The following is a 21449-nucleotide window of genomic DNA, read 5'->3' as shown; positions in this document are numbered from 1 at the left end:
GGGGGCTGGGGAGATGGCTTAATGGGCAAAGCACTTGCTATGCAAGCATGAAGAACTGAGTTCAGATCCCCAGCACCCATGTAAAATGCTGGGCATGATGGTGCATGCCTTTAATCCCAGTTCTGGGGGGGTAGATTCCTAAGGCTTTCTGACTAGCTATTATAGCTGAATTAGTGAGCTCCAGGTTCAGTGAGAGACCCTCTCTCAAAAACATAAGGTGACGAGCCAGGTCATGCACCTTAATCCCAGCATTTGGGAGGCAGAGGTAGGAGGATGGCTGTGAGTTCAAAGCCAGCGTGGAGCTACATGAGTTCCAAGTCAGCCTGGGCTAGAATGATACCCTATCTCAATTAAAAAAAAAATAAGTGAAGAATATCTAGGAAAGACACAGACATTACCCTCTGCCCCTACATGCACTCACACACACATTCACCCACACCCATAGAACATGCATATGCATGTATTCATGTACCACACACTCATGCCAGCAACGATAAAGAATGCTGAGATGTAGCAGGATGGAGTAGCTATTTTCAGGCCAAAAAAAAAAAGAGAGATTTTAATGGCTTCTGTCTTTATTTTATTTTATTTTTTATTTATTTATTTGTAAGGAGAGAAAGAAAATGTTGTGCCAGGGCCTCCTGCCACTGTAAACAAACTCCAGATACATGTGCCACTTTGTGCATCTGGCTCTACATGGGTTTTGGGGAACTGAACACAAGGCTGTCAGGCTTTGTAAGCAAGTGCCTTTAGCTACTGAACCATCTCCCAGCCTTGGCTTGTGTCATTAGAGCTTGTACTCCAAGGTGCCCAAGGAAGTGGTGCTTCTCAGAGATGCTGCCCTCTCCCCTCCCCAGGTAGGGTCTCGCTCTATCCCAGGCTGACCTGGAATTCACTATGTAGTCTCAAAGTGGCTTCAAACTCATGGTGATCCTCCTACCTCTGCCTCCCAAGTGCTAGGCTTAAAGGCGTGCACCATCACACCCAGCTTTTTAAAAAATATTTTATTTTTATTTATTTATTTATTTGACAGAGAAAGAGGGAGAGGGAGAATGGGAGCACCAGGGCCTCTAGCCACTGCAAACAAACTCCAGATGCATGTGCTCCCTTGTGCATCTGGCTAACATGGGTCCTGGGGAACTGAACCTGAGTCCAGTGAATGCATGGCACTTTTGCCATTTCCAGGTGTTAGACTGGGGAAGAACCTGGCTCCAACTTCATTGGCACTGCCAAGGGTCCGACTGCAAAGTTGTAGGACTGAGTCTCCAAGGACCAATAGCCAGTTGGGCTCCTGAGGTTCCTCCTCAGAGCCAGGAGCTCTGAGGCAAATCCTATGCTTCTAACCTGACTTCTGAAAGCACACATGTGATTAGACAAACTAGAATGTCAGACCTTAATTTATGTCTACAAAATCCTGGTGGAGAGTCTTATGGATAGTTCTGAATCTCGGGAAAATTTGGGGTACTGCCAGATTCTGGGCTCAGAGAAGTTCCATGGTTAGGGAACTGTCTTCTATCCTGGTGAGCAGCCACCTCCTTCTGGGCATAGAGTGGCCCAGCTATCCAGACTACAGTAGAAGAGCCCAGGAGGACATGAGGCTTAGGAGGCAGGTCTGTGTCCTCAACCCTTGTCACAGCCCCACAAAAGCTTCAGGGGAGCTTCTGGGTACAAATAAGTGGAATGCTCCCACCCCACCTTCCAAAATGGGAGAAGAAAATGAAATTCTCATTCCCACCACTGCCAACTGCTGGCATCTTGCCTTGAACTACAAATGCAGGTGACATACTGCTGTTGAATCTGTGGTTTCTGACATCATCATGGAGAGAAAAAGACAGATACTTTCATCATGGCTGACAGCTGCTCCAGAGATTACAAATGCTATCGCTGTTGGAAGTCAAGTAGGAGTTTAGCCCGTGCATTGGCATTAACAAAGAGGCCAGATCCCTGTGAAATCATGAGCTACAATCCTTGCCGTAGCTCAGTCAGGAGGGTTCATGGTAGCTGTGCTTTTGTCTCCACTTTCCCATGTCTCAAGGGTTCCAGATGGACTTAGTACTTGTGTTTTACCTAGTTTTCTTTCTTTTAAAAAATATTTTATTTTATTTATTTGACAGAGAAAGAGAGAGAGAATGAGCACGCCAGGGCCTCCAGTCACTGCAAATCAACTCCAGACACATGTGCATCTGGCTAATGTGGGTCCTGGGGAATCGATCCTGGGTCCTTTGGCTTTGCAATCAAATGCCTTAACTGCTAAGCCATTCCTCAGCCCCCAGTTTCCTTTCTTGTTGGCATTAAGAGATAGTAAACCCTTCATGATGGCCCATGCCTATGATTCTAGCACTCAGGAGGCTGAGGCAAGAGGATCACAAGTTCGAAGCCAGCCTAGGTTACAGAGAGAGACCCTGCAAACTCAGTGGTAGATACCCATGTATCTGCCAGAGGCAAGCCCCTGGGTTCAACCCCCAGCATGAGAGACAGAGAGACAAAGACACAGAGAGACAGACAGACACAGCTACTAGAGCAGCCACTTAATTTTCATTAACTGTATCCATTTATCCGCTTCCTTCTAACTGTCTTTATTCTCCACTCTGCCCCTTCTGGATGACACAGTCCAGAGAATTCCAAATACGCCTTGTTTCTTGTGCCTGAGCGGCCACCTCACTGCAGTTCTCTGTCTGCTTGGGTTGCTTTCTGGAGGCTTGAACAGAGAGGGCCTGAGCTCCTGGGTATTAAACATGCACAAGTCAGTAAGTAATTTTTAAGAAAAGAAAAAGAAGAGCTGGGGAGACAGCTCAGCATTTAAGGCTCTGGCCTGCAAAACCTAACCACCAGAGTTCGATTCCCCAGAACCCACGATAAAGTAAAGCCAGATGCACAAAATGACACGTGCATCTGAAGTTCATCTGCTGTGGCAAGAGCCCCTGACGCCCCCATTCTGCCTGACTGTCTCTCTCTTACTCTCTCACCATATATATCTGTCTCTCTGTGCTTGCAAATAAATAAATAAACAAACGATAATATTCAAAAAAGAAAAAGACCCAGGCATAATGTCGCATAGCTTTAATCCCAGCACTCAGGAGGCTGAGGTAGGAGGATTGCTGTGAGTTCAAGGCCACCCTGAAACTACATAATGAATTCCAGGCCTGAGACTACATAGTGAATTCTAGGTCACTCTGGATTACAGTGAGAACCTACCTTGAAAAATCCAAAAAATATTAAGTAAAATAAAAAATTATAAAAAGAAAACAAAAGAAAAAGAAAACCAAAGTGCCACCACCACCTGCCAGATGCAGCTGACTTGGGATTCACGTGTTTAATGAAGATGTGCTCTGAGAATGGGCCCATGGGGAGACATCCACCGGGCTGTGGACTTGGTATGCCTTGGCACAGCACTTTTCAGCTGACAAAACTCCTGCCGCCCTGTGCCACCATTCTCTGACAGGGCTTCCATGCCTGTACCTTCTTGGTGTCCTAGATCTCGGGGAAGGAGAAATGGCCCAGGCAGCAATTAAGGGACTTAAGGGGTCGTCGGGCTCGGAGAAGTTAGGATGAGGATCCTCTCCAACCCTCCAAATCCATGAGGCCTAGCAGGAGGGATCCAGCTGGGGTTGTAGAGGCCAGCTGGAGCTGCAGGCGCTGGGGCCTCCTGGCTAGGGGAGGTGGCGAGCAGGGGCCTGCCCGGAGGAGTGGGGGAGAGCAGGCTGACTCAGCACCCCCAGAGGAAGGGGGCTGGGGAGCTGCTGTGTACCTGGGAAGTCCCCTCTCTGCCTTCCCTGGGGGCCTCTCCTTCCCTCACCTGTGAGCTGGGAAGGGAGCTGAGATTTCCAGCACGGAGCTGTCTGCGCAGCTGCACAGTTGTGGGGCTCAGCAGCACCTTTGGTAGCAGAGTTTCGTGACCCCACCATCACCAGCCCCGAGTGACTCCTGGCCTCTGACATACAATGGAGGAGGAGACCACCTGCTCCTTAGGACAGGCCACTGGCCTCGGAAAGTTCCTACTATGAAGATGGCAAATAACCAAGTTTTCTTTTTCTTTCTTTCTTTTCCTTTTCTTCTTCTTCTTTTTTTTTTTTTTTTTTTTTTTTTTGAGGGAGGGTCTTGCTGTAGCCCAAGCTAACCTGGAATTCATTATGTAGTCTCAGGCTGGCCTTGAACTCACAGCGATCCTCCTACCTCTACCTCCCAAGTGCTGTGATTAAAGGCATGTCCTGCCACAGCTGGCAAAGTTTTTTCTCTCTCTCTCTCTTTCTCTCTCTCTCTCTCTTTCTTTCTGAGAGAACTTCTTTGTTTTCCATTCACTCTAAGTCTCCTAGTTAACAACCCTTTAATAGATGTACAGATAGACAGATGAGCTATGAGCAACTAAAGAGAAAATGAACAGGCTCTGGGATCTCAAGAATTGACCTTTTTAAAATTTTATTTATTTGGGGGGGGCAGAGAGAGTGAGAGAAGGGTGCTAGGGCCTTTGGCCTCAGCAAATGAGCTCCCAATGCATGCGCCCCCTTGTGCATCTGGCTTATGTGGGTCCTAGGGAATCAAACCTGGGTTCTTTGGCTTTGCAAACAAGCACTTTAGCAGCTAAGCCATCTCTCTGGCCCCCTCTTTTAAAAGAAGGTATTTATTTATTTATTTATTTATTTGAAAGTAGAGAGAGCTGGGAGAGACAGACAGAGATAATGGGCACACCAGATCCTCCAGCCGCTGTAAATGGATTCCAGGTGCTTGTGCCACTTTGTGCATCTGGCTTTACATGGATACTGGAGATTCGAACTCAGGTCCTTAGGCTTTGCAGGCAAGCACCTTAACCACTGACCCCGAAGCTGACCCAAATGCCACAGCACCTCTTCTGTCTAATATCTGCCCTGTGTTCTGGCCACTTACAAGCTCCCAGCTTGGGTTCCTGTCCTTGAGACCCTCAATTCATGACTAAGGTATCAACTGGACCCCTTGGGCTTCCAGGACAGAGCCTATGAGGAAAGGTACTTCATGAGTCCCAATCCACACCCCTAGACCCCAGGAAGCCCAGATTTCCAGGAGGAGGGAGGTAAGCAGCCCGGATCCAAGCTGTGTGGTCACTGGGTGTGTGGGGGGGAATCAGGATGGAGTGGATTGTACATGAAAAGAGGGAAGGACACTTTTTTAAAATAATTAACAACTTCCATGATTGTAAACAATATCCCATGGCAATTTCCTCCCTCCCCCCACATTCCACTTTGAAACTCCACTCTCCATTATATCCCACCCCCCAATCAGTCTCTCTTTTATTTTGATGTCATTGTCTTTTCCTCCTGTTATGATGGTCTTGTGTAGGTAGTGTCAGGCACTGTGAGGTCATGGATATCCAGGCCATTTTGTGTCTGGAGGAGCACGTTGTAAGGAGTCCCACCCTTCCTTTGGCTCTTACGTTCTTTCTGCCACCTCTTCCACAATGGACCCTGAGCCTTGAAAGGTGTGATAGAGATATTGCAGTGCTGAGCACTCCTCTGTCACTTCTTCTCAGCACCATGATGCCTTCTGAGTCATCCCAAGGTCACTGACATCTGAAAAGAGAAATTTGTCTAATGAAAAAGTGAGAGCAGCATTAATATATGGGTATGAACATTAAGAGAAGTACTTACTGGGCAGTTTGATGAGCATTGTATATACATTTAGCCAGACAGCAACAGACATTACACCCCTATGGTTCATGACTACCCCTGTTGTAGGTTTTCAGTATCAGGGATGTTTTCCCTCCCATGGAGTGGGCCACCAGTCAAATTAGAGGGCAGTTGGTTTCCCCTATAACAGTTGTGCCACTATTGCACCCAAATGGCTCATTTGGCCTGGCTGGCCAAATATAAGACTTTCAGTGTCCACTGTTGAGTATCTTCACTGGTGGTATCTCTTTCTCCCATTGAACTACATGTAGAATGGCTTCTTCCAGCTTTCTGTCAGCTGATCTACATGGAGGAGGTCATCAGCTCAGTTCCAGTGGGATTTCTCAGTGGCCTCGCAGCCCAAGTATGTGAAGTCTTCTGCAATAGGGTCTTACCATCTATTCCTGGTAGGAAACCAAGGGCCTCAGTAATGGCCTGTCATGTTTTGGGGGCATCAGGGACCTCCCTGGCCAACAACTCACTGGAAGGTATCCCATCCCTGGCACTGAAAATTTTCTACTAACAACCAATGGCTCCTGAGTGTCCCATTGGGAAAGGACACTTTTGAAGAGAAGCATTAGTGTGGCCAAGGAAAGATTGTATTCTTTCTTTTCCATAGATGGAAGGGTTTGCGGGTGTCAATGGCTGGTAGCGTCTGAGGGAGGGCTGGGGAATGGAGGAAAGAAAGCTGGGCCCATTCTGGATCCTTGTAACAGTAAGAAAGCAGGTAGGCCTAAGGGAATAATACCTGGGAACTTCTGGATTTCCAGGGATGAGGAGGAGGTGGTTGTTGTTATTGAGGCAGGGTTTCGCTATAGCCCAGGCTGACCTGGAACTCACTTTGTAACCCAGGCTGACCTCAAACTCATGTCATGATCATCCTACTACCTCAGCCAACCAAATGTTGAGACTACAGGCGTGAGCCACCATGCCTAGCTGACTGCTGGTTTGAGGTGGTCAGTTGAGAGTATCAGAAGGCACAAGGAACAACCATGGTTTCCCTACTGGTCCATTCTCCCCTCTTTTTGTGCCCTGGGCACCTGTCCAGCCCCATTCCCTCTATCACCTTCCAGGATAAGGGACACTGAGCCCAGTATACTATCCATTATGTCTGGGTCCTTAAGCAAGGACCCTGAATGGAAAGTTCTCCTTCATACTGCCATGTGTCTGCTTTGGCCATACTCAGAGCCACATGACCTGCCCAGGGTCAACGTGGGCACACAGGGGGCCTCAGGAGTCTGTACCCAGAGAAGACAATACAAATGGTTTCCTATTGAATTCAGAGAAGGGAGCAACCAGCGAGCCAGACCAAATACAGAGGGCAGAGACCTAGAGAGGGAAGACCTCACAGCTACCCAGAGCAGAAACAGCCTCGTCTGTGCCAAAGCTGTCATTCCTATGAACACTAGAACTTGTCAACATGAGCAGAAACACACAGCCCACGACCCCCCCCCCCCAAAGTGTATGTATGAAGGAGCAAAGAGACAAGCCCCCCTTGCCCCCCGCTGTGGTGTGCACAAGAGTTACAGGTTGCATTTAGAGTAAAGAGTGCCCTGGCATGTGGCACCAAGCCCCTGTTTGCTGGTTGAGGAAGAGAAAGTCCAGTTGGAGGAGGAACAGTAACCCCCCCAAACCCTCATGGATGGCCATGTTGGAGACCTGAGAACTGTGAGACAAGCCCAGAGGCCAACAGGGTGGACGCTTCAATAGTCAGCTATGGCTGTGAGAAATTCCTGTTTCTCCACTCTACTAACCCCCCCCAAAAAAAATTCTGGCCAGTCTTTCTTTTAAACTGAGGCTCAAAAAGTGTGGTGGATAATGCCTGTAGTCCCAATACTAAGCAGGCTAAAACAAGAATATCACAAACTTCAATTTGTGCTACATAGTGAGTTTCAGGCCAGCCTTAGCTACATACTAAGAGCTTGTTTCAAAAAAAAAAATAGGTATGGGGGCTGGAGGGAGAGCTTAGTGATTTAGGCACTGGCCTATAAAGCTAAAGGACCTAGGTTCAATTCCCCAGCACCCATATAAGCCAGATGCACAAGGTGGTACATGCTGAAGGCCCTGGCACACCCATTCTTTCTCTCTCTCCCACCCCTTTTTCTCTCTCAAATAAAAAATATATGTATAAAATATAGGTCTGGGATGTTACTTAGTTGATAGAGTTCTTGCCTAGTACATGTAAAACCCTCATTCATTTCTTAGCACCCCATCAACTAGGTATGGTGACATATGCCTGTAATCTCAGCCTGCAAGAGAATCATAAGTTCAAGGTCATCCTCAGCTACATAGTAAATTCTAGGCCAGCCTGGGCTACCTGAGATTCTGCCTCTCCCCTCCACCAAAAAGAGAATGAAAAATATTTTGGAAAAATAATTGTGCATATACTCAGAAGTGCACTTTCTTTCTATGTTATTTCAATATAACAACTATTTACATAATCCTTACATTGTAATTTCCCTAGAGATGATAAAAAGTGTATAGAAAAATATGAAAATATATGCAAGTGTCATGCTGTTTTTTACTCACGGGACTTGAGTACCTCCAGATCTCGTGTGCATCATGAAGCTTCCTCAGCAGCCATCCCCAAAGCCCCATGTTCTTGGCTCTAATCTCTGCAGTCCCCAAATGTCTTCAAGTGCCATCACCTCATTCCCAGGACAAGAGAGGGTCCCCCATTTATGCGGAGCAGAAACACTAGGCCAGCCATCGCATGCTGTGAATTGTGATGGCTGGGGTTTGGTTTGGAGCTGTGTCCTGGGCACATGGTCATGGGAGTGTCCTGGCCTAAGCAATACTTGTCCAGTGCATTCCCCACAGCAAAGGGTCCACCTGCTCCTCCCACTCTCCATTGACTTCCTCATCTTCCTGCCAGGTCCTTGGCTGTGGGGCCTCAGTACTCCTCCCTGAGTGCCCAGCCCATCCTCTGTGCCAGCATCCCAGGACTGGTGCCCAAGCAGCTGCGCTTCTGCAGGAACTACGTGGAGATAATGCCCAGCGTGGCAGAGGGCGTCAAGGCGGGCATCCAGGAGTGCCAGCACCAGTTCCGCGGCCGCCGATGGAACTGCACCACGGTCAGCAACAGCCTGGCCATCTTTGGCCCGGTGCTGGACAAAGGTACCATGGGTGGTCAGGGTGCATCTCTAAGCTCAGGCATTGAAGAGGCCCTTTAGATTCCCATGGGACACACATACACACACACACAAACACACACACACACACACGAGTGTATTTGGCTGAGCCTTCTCCTTTCTCATCTCTAGGTCTGGAGGTGGGGAAAGGACAGCAGAAAACCACAAAGCAGGAGAGGCTTGGGAGCCTGGGGGAGACAGTGTGCAGAACCAGCAGGGTGCTGGGCCTGTGTATTGATTTGGAAAAGGAGAAGGGGTGGGAGGGCTAGGTGTTGGTTACCTTCTGGCAAAGAGCAAATTATTCTAAAGTGTAGAGTGTAGTGGTTAAAGCAATAATTACTGAGCCGTGACCTCCTGCTGCCACAGGTTGGCTCCATTCCTCAGTGCATCCTGTCTGAGCTTCATGCGAGGCCAGCTCAGCACCAGACACCATGGAGAACCCCACATGAGACAGGAGCTCTTGTCCATGGTACCTAGAACCCCAGGGCAGAGACAAAGGGGAGACAGAGAGAGGTAAGGATAAAGAAAGACAAGAGAGGGAAAACAAAGTGAGAGCCAGAACTCCAAACAGAGATAGAGAAATAGACAAAGATAACGAGAGAAAGAGAGAGAGGTGAAGAGAGACAAGAAGGGACAGAGGGAGAGAAAACCACACAAAATTAAAGCTTTCATGCCTTTGAAAAAACTGAGGAGAAAAATCATATAATTTAAATCATTTTAAAGCATACAATTCCGGCACACCTAGCACATCCACAGAAATGTGCTACCATTACCTCTAATTACAAAATATTTTCATCATCTCTAAAGGAAACCTCGAACCCATTAAGCAATCTCTCCCCAGTTCTTTCTCCTCCTCCAAACCCTGGCACCCACTGACCTGCTTTCTATGCCTGTGATTTTTCGATTCTGGACATTCTCTGTGTGCAGTTGCACAACATGTGGCCCTCTGTGGCCAACCTGCTGCGTTCATTGAGCATGGGCATCTCAAGGCTCATCTGTGTGATGGCCTATTAGTGCGTGCTTGCCCTCCTTCCTTCCTTCCTTCCTTTCTTTCTTTTAAGGTAAATTTTACTTCACTTCCACTGACCTGGAACTCACTCTGTAGTCCAGGTTGTCCTTGAACTCATAGTGATCCTCCTACCTCTGCCTCCCAAGTGCTGGGATTAAAGGCATGTGCCACTGTGCCTGTTCAGAGCTTCATTTCTTTGAATGACTGAATACTATTCCATTTTATGCAGAATGTGTGTATATGTTCTTTGGAAATTTATATGTTAAAAAATGATGTCATCTGTGAGTTATTTTAAATTTGCATGTTTTAATTGTACATGATACTCGGTTTTATAAGGACATTTTCATATGAGGTTACAACATTCTTCAACCTATTCCGTTGCCCAGGACATTGGTGCCATGTGGTATGCCCATTCTCCCCTCTCTCTTTCCCCTTGCAAATAAATAATTTTTTAAATGTCTGGAGCTGGGCAAGGTGGCACATGCCTTTAATCCCAGCACTTGGGAGGCAGAGGTAGGATCTTGATGAGTTCAAGGCCAGCCTGAGATTACATAGTGAATTCTAGTGCATTCTCTCTCTCTCTCCCTCTCTCTGTCACTAATAAATAAATAAAATAAACATAAAATCTTTTAAAAAGTATAGGCTTGGAGAGCTGGCTTAAGGCACTTCTCTGCAAAGCCAGAGGTACCAGGTTCCATTGCCCGGTACCCACAGAAAGCCAAATGCCAAGGTACTGCCTGCATCTGGAGTTCGGTTGCAGTAGCTAGAGACCCTGGCATGCCCATTCTCTCTCTATCTGACTTTATCTACATCTCTCTCTCTCTCTCAAATAAATAAGTAAAATATTTTAAAAATGAAAAGAAATATTGAGCTGTCTAGCCATGGTTCTGCCCTGACAGACTTCCAAATTTGGCAAAACATGAGATCCTTTCAGCTAGACGTGTCCAAACAGATAGCACAATCCCCGAGGGTCCATTCTGCTCCCTGCAGAATGATACACCCAACTTGGGGACTGAAGGCTGCCAGCTATACCCCAAGTTCCCAGTGTCTGGGAGGCAGCAGGGTGTGGTCAAGAGAAAACACTTCGGTGCTTTCCCGTGGCTCCTGTGCCATCTGACTCTTTCCCATTCACCTATGAGGATTCTGACATTTTGGTTGGGTTTTTCCATAGCGCTTGGGTCTTCCTATAGTGCTGCAGGGTGAAGTGGGATGTCGAGTGGACCCACAGGTCACCTTGGCAGATCAGCATGAAGGGTGGGAACACATGGCACAGCTCCTGAAAGTGCTCATCTGCACCAGGGGATCCAGTGAGATCGCTTGGGCTGAGGCAGAAGCGGCTGGGACCAAGCCTTAACGAATGTGGTCACCAGCATGGAGAGCAGCTTCAGGACCCCAGGGGCTGAAGAAAAGCTGCTCCCGAAGTTTCGTGCTTGGAAAGCACTGCCCTTGGTTCTGCCCTCCTGTGGGCAGGAGTGTGTGTGTGGGGGGCGGGGGTTAGTAAGAGGACAGCTAAGGCCAGGATCGATCTCAGCTGTCCACAAGTCTGCCACTCTCTGGCTTCCTCTTTGTGCAGCAAGCAGCCCCAGCCTTCTGTTCCTCTGGTCAAAACCTTGGGGGCTCCCAGTGAGCCCTCCTCTTTCAGAGCCTTATCAGCAACACCTTCTGTCTTGATCCAGAAACTGGTCACTTCCCAGCAAACTCTTACCTCACCATGCTAACACCCCTGCAACACTGTAGTGGTCCCGTGAGAGACCACTCAGGTTTTGTCAGGGGTCCCTACTGGCCAAGACAGCCTTCAGACCCTGTATCTCCCTCTGCCCACCAGCTCCCAGCACCCGTCAGTCTCTGCCTCCCTTCCCTCATCTTCCTGGGGTGTGTTTGCCTCTGGAATTTTTACACCCAAGTGGTGGTATTAATTGAGAGGTGATTAGGCCCAAGAGTGGAACTTCAAAAATGAGATTAGTGTCCTTACACAAGGGACCCCGGAGAGCTTCTTCCATGTCAAGACACAGCAAAACAGGGCCATCTATCAATCACAAAGCAGCTCTCACCAGACATAATCTGCCACAGCCGAGCTTCCAGACTCCAGCACTGTGAGCGGTTGATGCCTGTGGTTTGGAAGCTACCCATTCTGGGGTATATGTTATAAAGGGCAGATGGACTAGGCCACTTCCTGACCTCTCGCTTCATATCCCCTGGCTGCTTCCCAAACTGGAGGCATTGTCTGACCTCAGAGTGGGGAAGCAAACAGGTATGCAAGGCTGTCCATAAACAGGGATGCCAGCCAGATACTGTGTCCCCAAGGAGAATGACTTTATAGGGAATGGAGCTGGGAATGGAGGCTCCTGTGGCCTCCTCATGACCTTGAAGGAGAGTCAAAGTTATTTCTCCATGGCAAGTCAAGACAGGCACACAATCCCTTAGGGCTAAAGTCCACTCTGCTTCTGCACGTTTTTATCTACTACCTTTTATTTAAGGGATGCTCTGATGGAAGTCCTCTTTCCACACTATCTATGTGGCTCCATCAGTTCCATCAGCCCCCATTCATAAGCCTCTGGTCTCCTCATATGATGACATCTAGGCCCCTGTCCCTCCCCAGTGGCTTCTCTCTCCCTCTCACCTAGCATCATTGCCCACTGCCATCAATTTTCTATTGACATTCATCAGCTCACTTCCTGAAGTGTCAGCGTCCCTGTCTATAAAATGGGAAATAATTGCAGCTTGTGACTTCACAGAGCTGCTCATGGGGCTAATTACATAGCTGTTCCCCACAGGGACAGCCTCAGCTGTGCATGAGAGAAGGGTCCCCGAAGTGGTGTGACTTAACCAAGCATGGTGTGATGTGTATGTGTGGTGCATTTCTGTTGTGTCCACGTTTGTGTGAGTGTGTTCATATAGTAAGTGTGTGTACCTATACATGCTAGTATGTGTTCATACGCAGCCATATACAAGCAGTGTGTGTGTGTGTGAGTTTATGTATGTATTTGTTTTCTTGCTGCTATGACAACACACCTGAGACAACGTAAAGGAGGGAAGATTAATATTGGCTCTCTGTTTCAGAGGGTTTGGTCAGTGGGTAGATAGCTTCATTGCTCTGAGTCTCAGGTGAGGCAGGAATGAGGTGATGGGAATGTGTGGCAGTGGCTGTTCATTTTATGACAACCAGGAATAGAAACAGCAACAGGAAGGAGCAAGGGACAGGGGATATCTTTCCAGGTCATGTCTTCAGTGTCCTGCTTCCTCCCACAAGCCCTGCCTCCTAATAATGCCATCAAATAAGCCTTGATAATATTCCAGTCTTGGGATACAATCACCTCCTTAAAGCCCTTCAGTAAGAAACCAGGCCTTTTAACATGCTAGCTCTTTTTTTGGGGGGAACACTTTATTTCAAACCACAACATTGTGTGTGGCTATAATCTGTGCATATGTGGGGGGGCTGTGCTCATCTCTGTGTATAAATGACTACATAGATGTGTATATGGCTCCATAAGTGACATGTAAAGATGTATGTGGTATGTGTGCTCATGTGTATGTCTGTGTGCTTGCAGAACAGTGGGTTCCCCTGGCTCCACCCCCATTGCTATAGGCATTGGGGTCACAGATGCAAGCACCATTTTTTAAATTTTTATTTATTTGAGAGGGAAAAAGAAAAAGCTTGGACTTTTAGGCATTATGTGGGACCTATAGGTTAATATTGGGGGAGGTATTGCCACATTAGCAATATTGAGTCTCCTAGTCCATGAGTATGGGAAGTCTTTTCATGGTTCTAATTGCTTTCAATGGTATTGTGTAGTTTTCAGTATGGACTTAAGTCTTATACATCATCTGTTAATTTTTGTCAGGGTGAGGAAGAGAGGGGAAGAAAATAGGGGTACCAGGGCCTCAGCCACTGCAAACAAACTCCAGATGCATGCACCACCATGTATATTTGGCTTAAGTGGGTACTAGGAAGTCAGACCTGGGTCCTTAGGCTTCACAGGCAAATGCTTTAACTGCTAAACCATCTCTCCAGCCCTTTTCCTAAGTATTCTATTTATATTCATACTATTGTAAATGACATTGTTTCTCCTGTTTGGGTTGTTGTTGCTAGTATAAATGGAGAGCTGGTGTGTGTGTGTGTGTGTGTGTGTGTGTGTGTGTGCACGTGCGTGCGTGAGTAGGGGAGTGAACAAGGGCATTGTGCATACTAAGTCAGTGACTCACCACTGGCATCATTTCCAGCCCACTACAACTAACTTTTTTTTTGGTAATTTTTATTTACTTATTTACAAACAGAGAGAGAGAGAATGAATATGGGTGCACCAGGGCCTCTGGCCTCTGCAAACAAACAACCTCTAGATGCATGTGCCACCATGTGCATCTGGTTTACATGGGTTCTGGGGAACTGAACCTGTTGAAGCTGTGTGCTTGGTCAAAAAGGATGACCTTCCCCTATACGGAAGGACTGCTGGAATTAAAGGTGTATGCCACCATGCTTGGCTAAGCCCAGGTTAAAAAAAAAAAAAATCTGTGAACACATAATTTGGTTAGTTTTTTTTTTTTGTTTTTTTTTTTTTTTTTTGAGACAGAATCTTGCTACGTTATCTAGGCTGATCTTTAGTGCCTACTGCCTCGGTCTCCTGAGTGGCTGGGACTCCAGGCATAAGCCATAATACTCAGACTCCCTCGTAAAATCTTGTGGAAAACAGCAGTGGAAGCAACTGAAATTCACAAGATACTGTTGTGATTGGCAGCACCTCCTTTTGGATTTCCAGGACAAATTTCTCGGGGCTGATCCATTCAAGGAGGATCCAGAAATCTCCCAGAACCAGACATGGGGCTCGAGGGGTTCTCCAGTGGATGTGGTGCACAACAGTAGCCCGTCACACACCGAGGTGTGCACCCCACTCATCCACTCGGTTGGTCCCCAGTGGGCAGCAGAGGGGTGCTCTGACACACAGCAGGTGCTTTGTAAGGAAATGCTGACGGAGTAACTCAAAGACAAGTCTGGCACTTGGGGATACCCTGGGAGGGCACCCCAGGGAAGATAGCGCTTGGGCTGGATCCTAAGGGACTTTGCCCCTCTCCCCCCCTTTCAGTATGTATAAACAGTGCTTCCCAGGAGCTGTCGCTGAGTTCATCATACAGTAGCCAGTCAAATCCTAACATTTACCTGAGGACAACATTGTGGTGAGTCTGTTTTCCAGTGGAGGAAACAGAGGCAACTGGTCCAAACAGGCTGAAAACTCAGTAGCCTGGCTCAGAAATCCTCAGGCACAGGGTGGTACACTCTTGGGAAGACCCAACGGTAGGAGGACAGTAAGGGTCCCCAGGTATGGTTAAGGGATTGCCAGGGCACCAAGAGCCTTTAGGGAAAGTGGCTGGCAGAGAGGAAGAGCAGGTTGCTCAGGGACTCCTGGACAAATACAAGGCCCCCACAGGTCAGATGCCCAGTCCTGCCCTAAGGAACAGTCCCGTTAGCTTGTGGTCTGAGGGCACGGGTGCGCATGCTCCTCTACCCACGCTCTACCTCCAAAAGGCTGTCTGTGGGCTGCAGCCGGAGCTGTAGGCATGAGAGTCCACGGTCTGTCAAGGCTGTCCTGCCCCGGGTTGCAGCCTGCACTGTCCCTTCTGCAACCATGGCTGAGTGTCACGCTGCTTCTTGCGTCCTGTTCCCTCATGTCCCCGCTCCACTTTCTCTTCTGCTCTCTCTGGCTCCTCTCCCCTTTTCCTGTCCCCTTTCTCTTATCATATGTTACCCTTCTTTCTTTTTGCTGGATGAACCCAGTATCAAAACCCCACCCCACTTCCTCACCACTCAGTTTAAATAGGAAAGGGCGCTCCCTGCCCTGGCTCCTCCCCACTCATTCCTGGTGGTCAAGGGAGGAAGGCCTTCAGGTGCCCCAGAGAGGCTGACTCCACAGACCATTGTGGAGTTGCCCCCCCGCCACGCCTGCCCGCTGGCCTTGCAGTAATCAATCTGATTGGATTAGGGTCAGGGCGACCCTAATCATGTCAAAGGTCACCCTAGGCTTTGTGGCAGACACCATAGGGGTGCCTGGCCACCCCTGCTGAGGTGGCCTCGGTTGAACAGAGTTTAATGCCGTGTGTGTGTGTGTGTGTGTGTGTGTGTGTGTGTGTGTGTGTGTGAGAGAGAGAGAGAGAGAGAGAGAGAGAGAGAGAGAGAGAGAGGGCACAAACCTGGGTTTGTGTACAATATGTATATACATGTGTGTTATGTATGTGAGTGTGTACATCATGCATGTGGGTGCCCATATGTGTTATGTGGGGGGATATGTCCATGTGCATATGTATTTGTGTGGATGTATGAGCGTGTGTTCTGTGTATGCATGTCTCTGAATCATATGTGCAGATGTGTGCATGGGTATGTGTGTGCATCTGTGTCTTGTGTGGGCATGAGTCAATGTGAAAGTACATTCATGTACCTGTTTGTATGTATTTATGTGTATTGCATGGGTATGTGTGCAGACGTGTGAGTGTGTGTTACATGGGAATGCATGTGTGTATATGTGTGCTCATATGCATTGCATGTGTACCTGAGCATGGCTGGATATTTCTGTGTGGGCATGTCCATGTGGACTGTGTATGTATGGGTGCCCATGGGTCATAGATGCGTGTGTGTGCATATGTAAAGTGTGTGACAAACAAGAAGGAAGGATTACACACTCACGTCTGCTTTCAGACCCATCATCTTGCGTCTGGCTGGCCTGCAGCTGAGCCTCGGGAAGCTCTGGCCCTTGGAACATGGGCCTTTGGCAGCAGAAACTGAGCTGAGCTCTAAAGAGGGCTCTCCTCCAGCATCCAAAGGAAGCAGGACTCTTCCACCTGCGTTAGGTTAGGAAGCATTTGAAGAATTTTGAGTGCATGAAGATTGGGTGCAGCTTATCTGTCCCTTGGGCCTCTGGACACCTGGCAGGCCAGAACTGGGCAACACCCCTCTCTTGACCTCTGGCAAGGTGATGTGTGTGGGAAAACTTGCAAGCAAAGGCTGGGCAGGGCCAGCCTGTCCAGGGCGGACAGGTCCATCCCAGGGCCAGTGTCCACAGGGTAGAGGTCAGGAAAACAGTTGATGTGGCCGTGAGTCCAGTGGGAAGTGCAATAGACAGCCAGGGTCCAGCTAGCAGGCTTCCTAAGCAGGAAACATGTAGCCTTGCAAGGAGGGCAGTTTCCTCATGGTTAGATGGTACATTTGTACCTTAGACAAGAATTACAGAGACATAAGGAACAAAAAAGAACCCACAGAGCCCTAGCCCTGGGAATTGAAACCTCAACCTGCACCCACACTGAGTAGTTCGGGCCCCACAGTCCTCAGAACCCAAGGCTTCCATATGCAGAAGGGGCCTGGAGGGATCTGTCTATAGACAGGCTTGCCCTCTGCACCCCTAGGGGCTCCCTGCCTGTAGAGGCAGCCCTCACTCGCCACAGGATCCCCACTTAGATCTCACCCAATCTGGACAGGGTGCGCATCCGCTCTACCTCCTATTATATGTATATACATCCCCGAGGCCAGCCATACTCAAAGTACTTAAGTGGTCAGACTTGTGGTGGGTCCCCAAGGCCCCTGCAGTCACGACAGGTGGCAGAAGTGGGGACTTCGGGGCATCAGAATCTCAGTATGTCCTAAACGCCTAGTCACCTGTCCTTGTTTGGTCAAGTCGGGGATAAACTTCCTGAATCTCCCAAACATACTCGCTGCTCAACTTGAGCAGGGAGGGCCAGCCCAGCCTCCTTCCCTGCCCAGCAGAGCCCCTTTCTGTGGACCGGCCCCAGCATCTCAGCCTCTCAGGGGTTGGTCCTCCACCTCTCTGTGTGTGCTTGATCTATGGAGGGGCCAGCATGGTGGGGCTAAGCGGGGCCTAGGGCTCTGGAGGGACAGAAAGGGTAGCTTTTTTTTTTTTTTAGGGGGAAACAGCGTCCCCAAATCCAGGTTGCGACCCCTGACCCCCCATCCGAAAGTGTTGCCGTTTGCGAATGCGTTGGGGGTGGAGGGGGGCTCCCCTGGCTCCAGGGGCCTCTCCAGTATATCATTAACTCTCCGCAGTGGGAGGGGGGACCCCGGCCGACACCCCACTGTGCCCGGCTCGGAGCACAATGTCCCCGCGACGACGACAAGATTAAGCACAAGGGAAAAGTGAAAATGCTGTTGGCGATTCACACGCCCTTCGGGGTGTTGAATTAAAGCGTGTGAATAAGGATTTCCCCTCGCGCCCGACGGCACGGCGGGCAGCGCATACTTCCAGGTTGCTATGACTGGCCGGCGATCGCCTAATCACCGGCCAGGGGGAAATTCATATAAAATATCGCTGGCCATTGTGGGCCTAACGCGGCGTGACAGTGCCGCACAAAGCCGGATTCATCAGCCCCAGCGGGTCAGCGAGGCGCCTGGCCGCGCAGGCCCGGGCGGTGTCAGGGGCCGCGGCCACGGAGGGGCGCGGGGCGCATTCCGCTCTCAGGTGGCTCCGGGGCCTTTTGTACCGCCGTGTGATTACCAAATGCCACCGCGACACCCCCTCCGGGCCGCCCGGCTCCTCCGAGGCCTGGAGAGGGGCCTCGGGAAAGAGGGATAGTGAGCAGCCTCATAAGGGGAGGCGCCGGGGCGGGGCCCGGCCTACAAGTCATCAACAGCCAGGGTCTGGGGTCCACAGCATCCCCCTCCCGCCGCCCCATGCGAGGAGATCGCTGGTGGGGGAAAGAGGTGCCCACCCACTGAATGTTCTGGAAGCTTCTCCCGCCATCAGGATGGGAACGGGATGGATGGCCCCATGGTGGCCTTCAGGTCCCTGCCGGTCTGAGCAATGCTGTGACTGTGCCACGGGGGGGGGGAGGGGGGGGAGGCTGTAAGGCAGAATCCTCTTCCTCCCTCCCTCCGAAGGAGGCTCCCAATCTAAGCCTGGACATTGGGGGGCAGGCACCCCTAAGAAGGAGATAACTGGCATACTCAGGCACAGGCTGCTCATCACATAGATCCTTGTGTGTGCCACCTGAAGGGTGTGGATGGTGCCCTGTGGGTAAGCACGTTGTGTCGTCTGCTTGGGTTCCCCAGGCCGAGCCTTGGAAGGCACGTGTGCTTCTACAGCAAGAGTTGCTCTTGTTTCCAGCATGTTGGGGTACTAGGAAAATGGCTCAGTGGGTAAAGCGTTGCTGTGAAAACATGAGGGCCTGAGTTCGAATCCCAACCACCCTGAGTGTAGTGGCAGGCTCCAGTAATCTCAGTGCGGGGAAGGCAGATACGGGAGTGTTCCCAGCCCTTGCTGGTTAGCTTGTCTAGCAGAACGAGTGAGCTCCATGTTCAGTGACTGAGCCTGTCTTGAAAAACAAGCTGAAAGGGCTGGGGAAGTGGCTCAGCAGTTAAAGTCACTTACTCACTTGCAAAACCTTCAGGCCCAGTTTCAATTCCCCAGTACCCATGTAACAGCCAGATGCACAAAGTGGCAAATGCATCTGAAGTTTGTCTGCAGCAAGAGACCCTAGTATGCCCATTTCTTTCCATCTCTCTCTCTCCTAATCTCTCCTTCTCTTCCCCTCCCTCTATATCCACCCCACCCCCGTCTTTCTCTCTCTCCTGGCAAATAAATAATATATATATATATATATTAGAATATGTGTTGCCAAAGCAAATACAAAATAAAAAACATATTTTTTAAATAAAGTGGAAAGTGATAGAAAACCACACATGCATGCATACCCCACACACACACACAAACACTCACACACAGCGTTCTGGGCAGGGAGGACTCAGAGGAGACCCTCTGAGCAGGCTGTGTGGCGGTTCACCCCGCAGAGCTGAGGGAGAGATGCTAGCAGCAGTGGTTGTGCTTAGAAAGAAGACACTGCCCATTGTTCCACAAGTCAGAACTTCCCCGCTGCGCAGCAAGACCACCCAGCAGTAACCATGCCTCTGTCCCTGGACATCGCTGACCCTCGCACCCCTGTAGAACTGAGTGTCCAGCCTAGATGGCTCGGACTGTCCCACAAGAAAGGAAGGCTTGGAGCTCCAAGGTCTGTAGGGCAGTCACATCCCTGCAGGAGCTAGCGGGGGGAGGGGAGACTCACAAGGCTGTACCTAGAAATGTCCTGCAAAATTTGGGGAAGGAAGCCAGTCCTCCAGACAAAGGCTTATGGGTCAGACCTACATTCCAATTTGGGGGCTGAGCCTTGGCCCTTCCCTGGTTAACTGCAGCCAGAACCCAAGTGTCAGAGCCCATCACCAAGGAACTCACCCTCAGGTAGAGACCAGCCAGAGGTCCGCTGGCATCCCGTGGAGTGACCACAGCAGGCTCCTCTGTATCTCCCGCTATCTCCTGCTCTGAGGGAGAGTATGTCAGACATGGCCTCTGGTTGCCCACTCCTGGCAGGGTGCTGGTCCTGTTCAGAGCCTAGTGTAGCCCTTATGAATCATGGCTGAGGTGTCTTCATCCTCTGGTCACCAACAAGAGGAGAGGGATTAGACCAAGCTCCAATCTAAATCTGAGGGTAGAATAGTTGGACCAAGTCTCTGGTAACCTTGTACAGAGGCACATACTCACCATGGCCAGATGGGGCAGCTCCCATGCTGAGGAGCATGCCCCCCCCACCATAGACGAGAACATTCTACCTCCCAAGGCTTCATTTCATTGTCCTGTGGGCACATCTGATCAGCCACATCATTCAGAAAGCTATTCAGAAGTCCACCAAGGGCCAATAGGCATATTCCAAGAATCTTCTCCTCTCATCCAACATTAGCCCACTCAGTCTTCCCATTGAGGGGAAAACAAGTGTGTATCTACCTTGGTCACGGGGTATGGGACTGAGCTGTATAGCTAAGTGTCTTGCCGTCTCAACACTTGGCCAAGGGAACTCCTGGAGGAACTCCAACTGCCTGTGCTGGAGGGTGCAGAGATCTCTCTTGGGATCTCAGCCAGGGGCCCCTAGCTGACCCTCTGTGGGCTTTCTTTTTGTCTGAGCCAGTTCATGAGTTCCGGGGACATAGTGAGACCCTGTGTCATAAAAGAAATAGGAAGAAAACGAGAGAAAGGAAGAAAGTCTCAAGATCCAGAAAGTAAGATCTTACGGTTGAAGCTCATCCCGTAGCTCCTGGAATCTGCAGATTGTTGCCCTCAGCTGAGATAGAGCTCTATCTGCCCCTCCCTAACAACCACATTTGTCTGCCCAGTCATCCAGCTAACCATCTATCAATGCATCCATCACGCCATCCATCCATCCATCCAGGTACCATCCACACAGCTGTCATCCACCCGTCTATCCATCTAGTCATCCAGCTAACCATCTATCAATGCATCCATCACCCCATCCATCCATCCATCCAGGTACCATCCACACAGCTGTCATCCACCCGTCTATCCATCTAGTCATCCAACTAACCATCTATCAATGCATCCATCACCCCATCCATCCATCCATCCATCCAGGTACCATCCACACAGCTGTCATCCACCCGTCTATCCATCTAGTCATCCAGCTAACCATCTATCAATGCATCCATCACCCCATCCATCCATCCATCCAGGTACCATCCACACAGCTGTCATCCACCCATCTATCCATCTAGTCATCCAACTAACCATCTATCAATGCATCCATCACCCCATCCATCCATCCATCCAGGTACCATCCACACAGCTGTCATCCACCCGTCTATCCATCTAGTCATCCAACTAACCATCTATCAATGCA

At 49.5% G+C, this 21449-nt stretch overlaps 1 protein-coding gene across 1 annotated transcript in view; it reads left to right on the top strand.

The window, feature by feature from the left end:
• The window catches only part of Wnt3a (Wnt family member 3A), a 47069-nt gene that overhangs the window by 12358 nt on the left and 13262 nt on the right, over positions 1-21449 (top strand). The window contains exon 2 of the mRNA XM_004657446.2: positions 8512-8753. Coding sequence (XP_004657503.2) covers positions 8512-8753 — 242 coding nt within the window. The remainder of the gene's footprint in view (positions 1-8511; positions 8754-21449) is intronic.

This window comes from Jaculus jaculus, chromosome 6 (assembly GCF_020740685.1).
Source record: "Jaculus jaculus isolate mJacJac1 chromosome 6, mJacJac1.mat.Y.cur, whole genome shotgun sequence".
NCBI classification, from domain to species: Eukaryota; Metazoa; Chordata; class Mammalia; order Rodentia; family Dipodidae; genus Jaculus; species Jaculus jaculus.
This window is presented reverse-complemented; position numbering and strand designations above follow the sequence as displayed.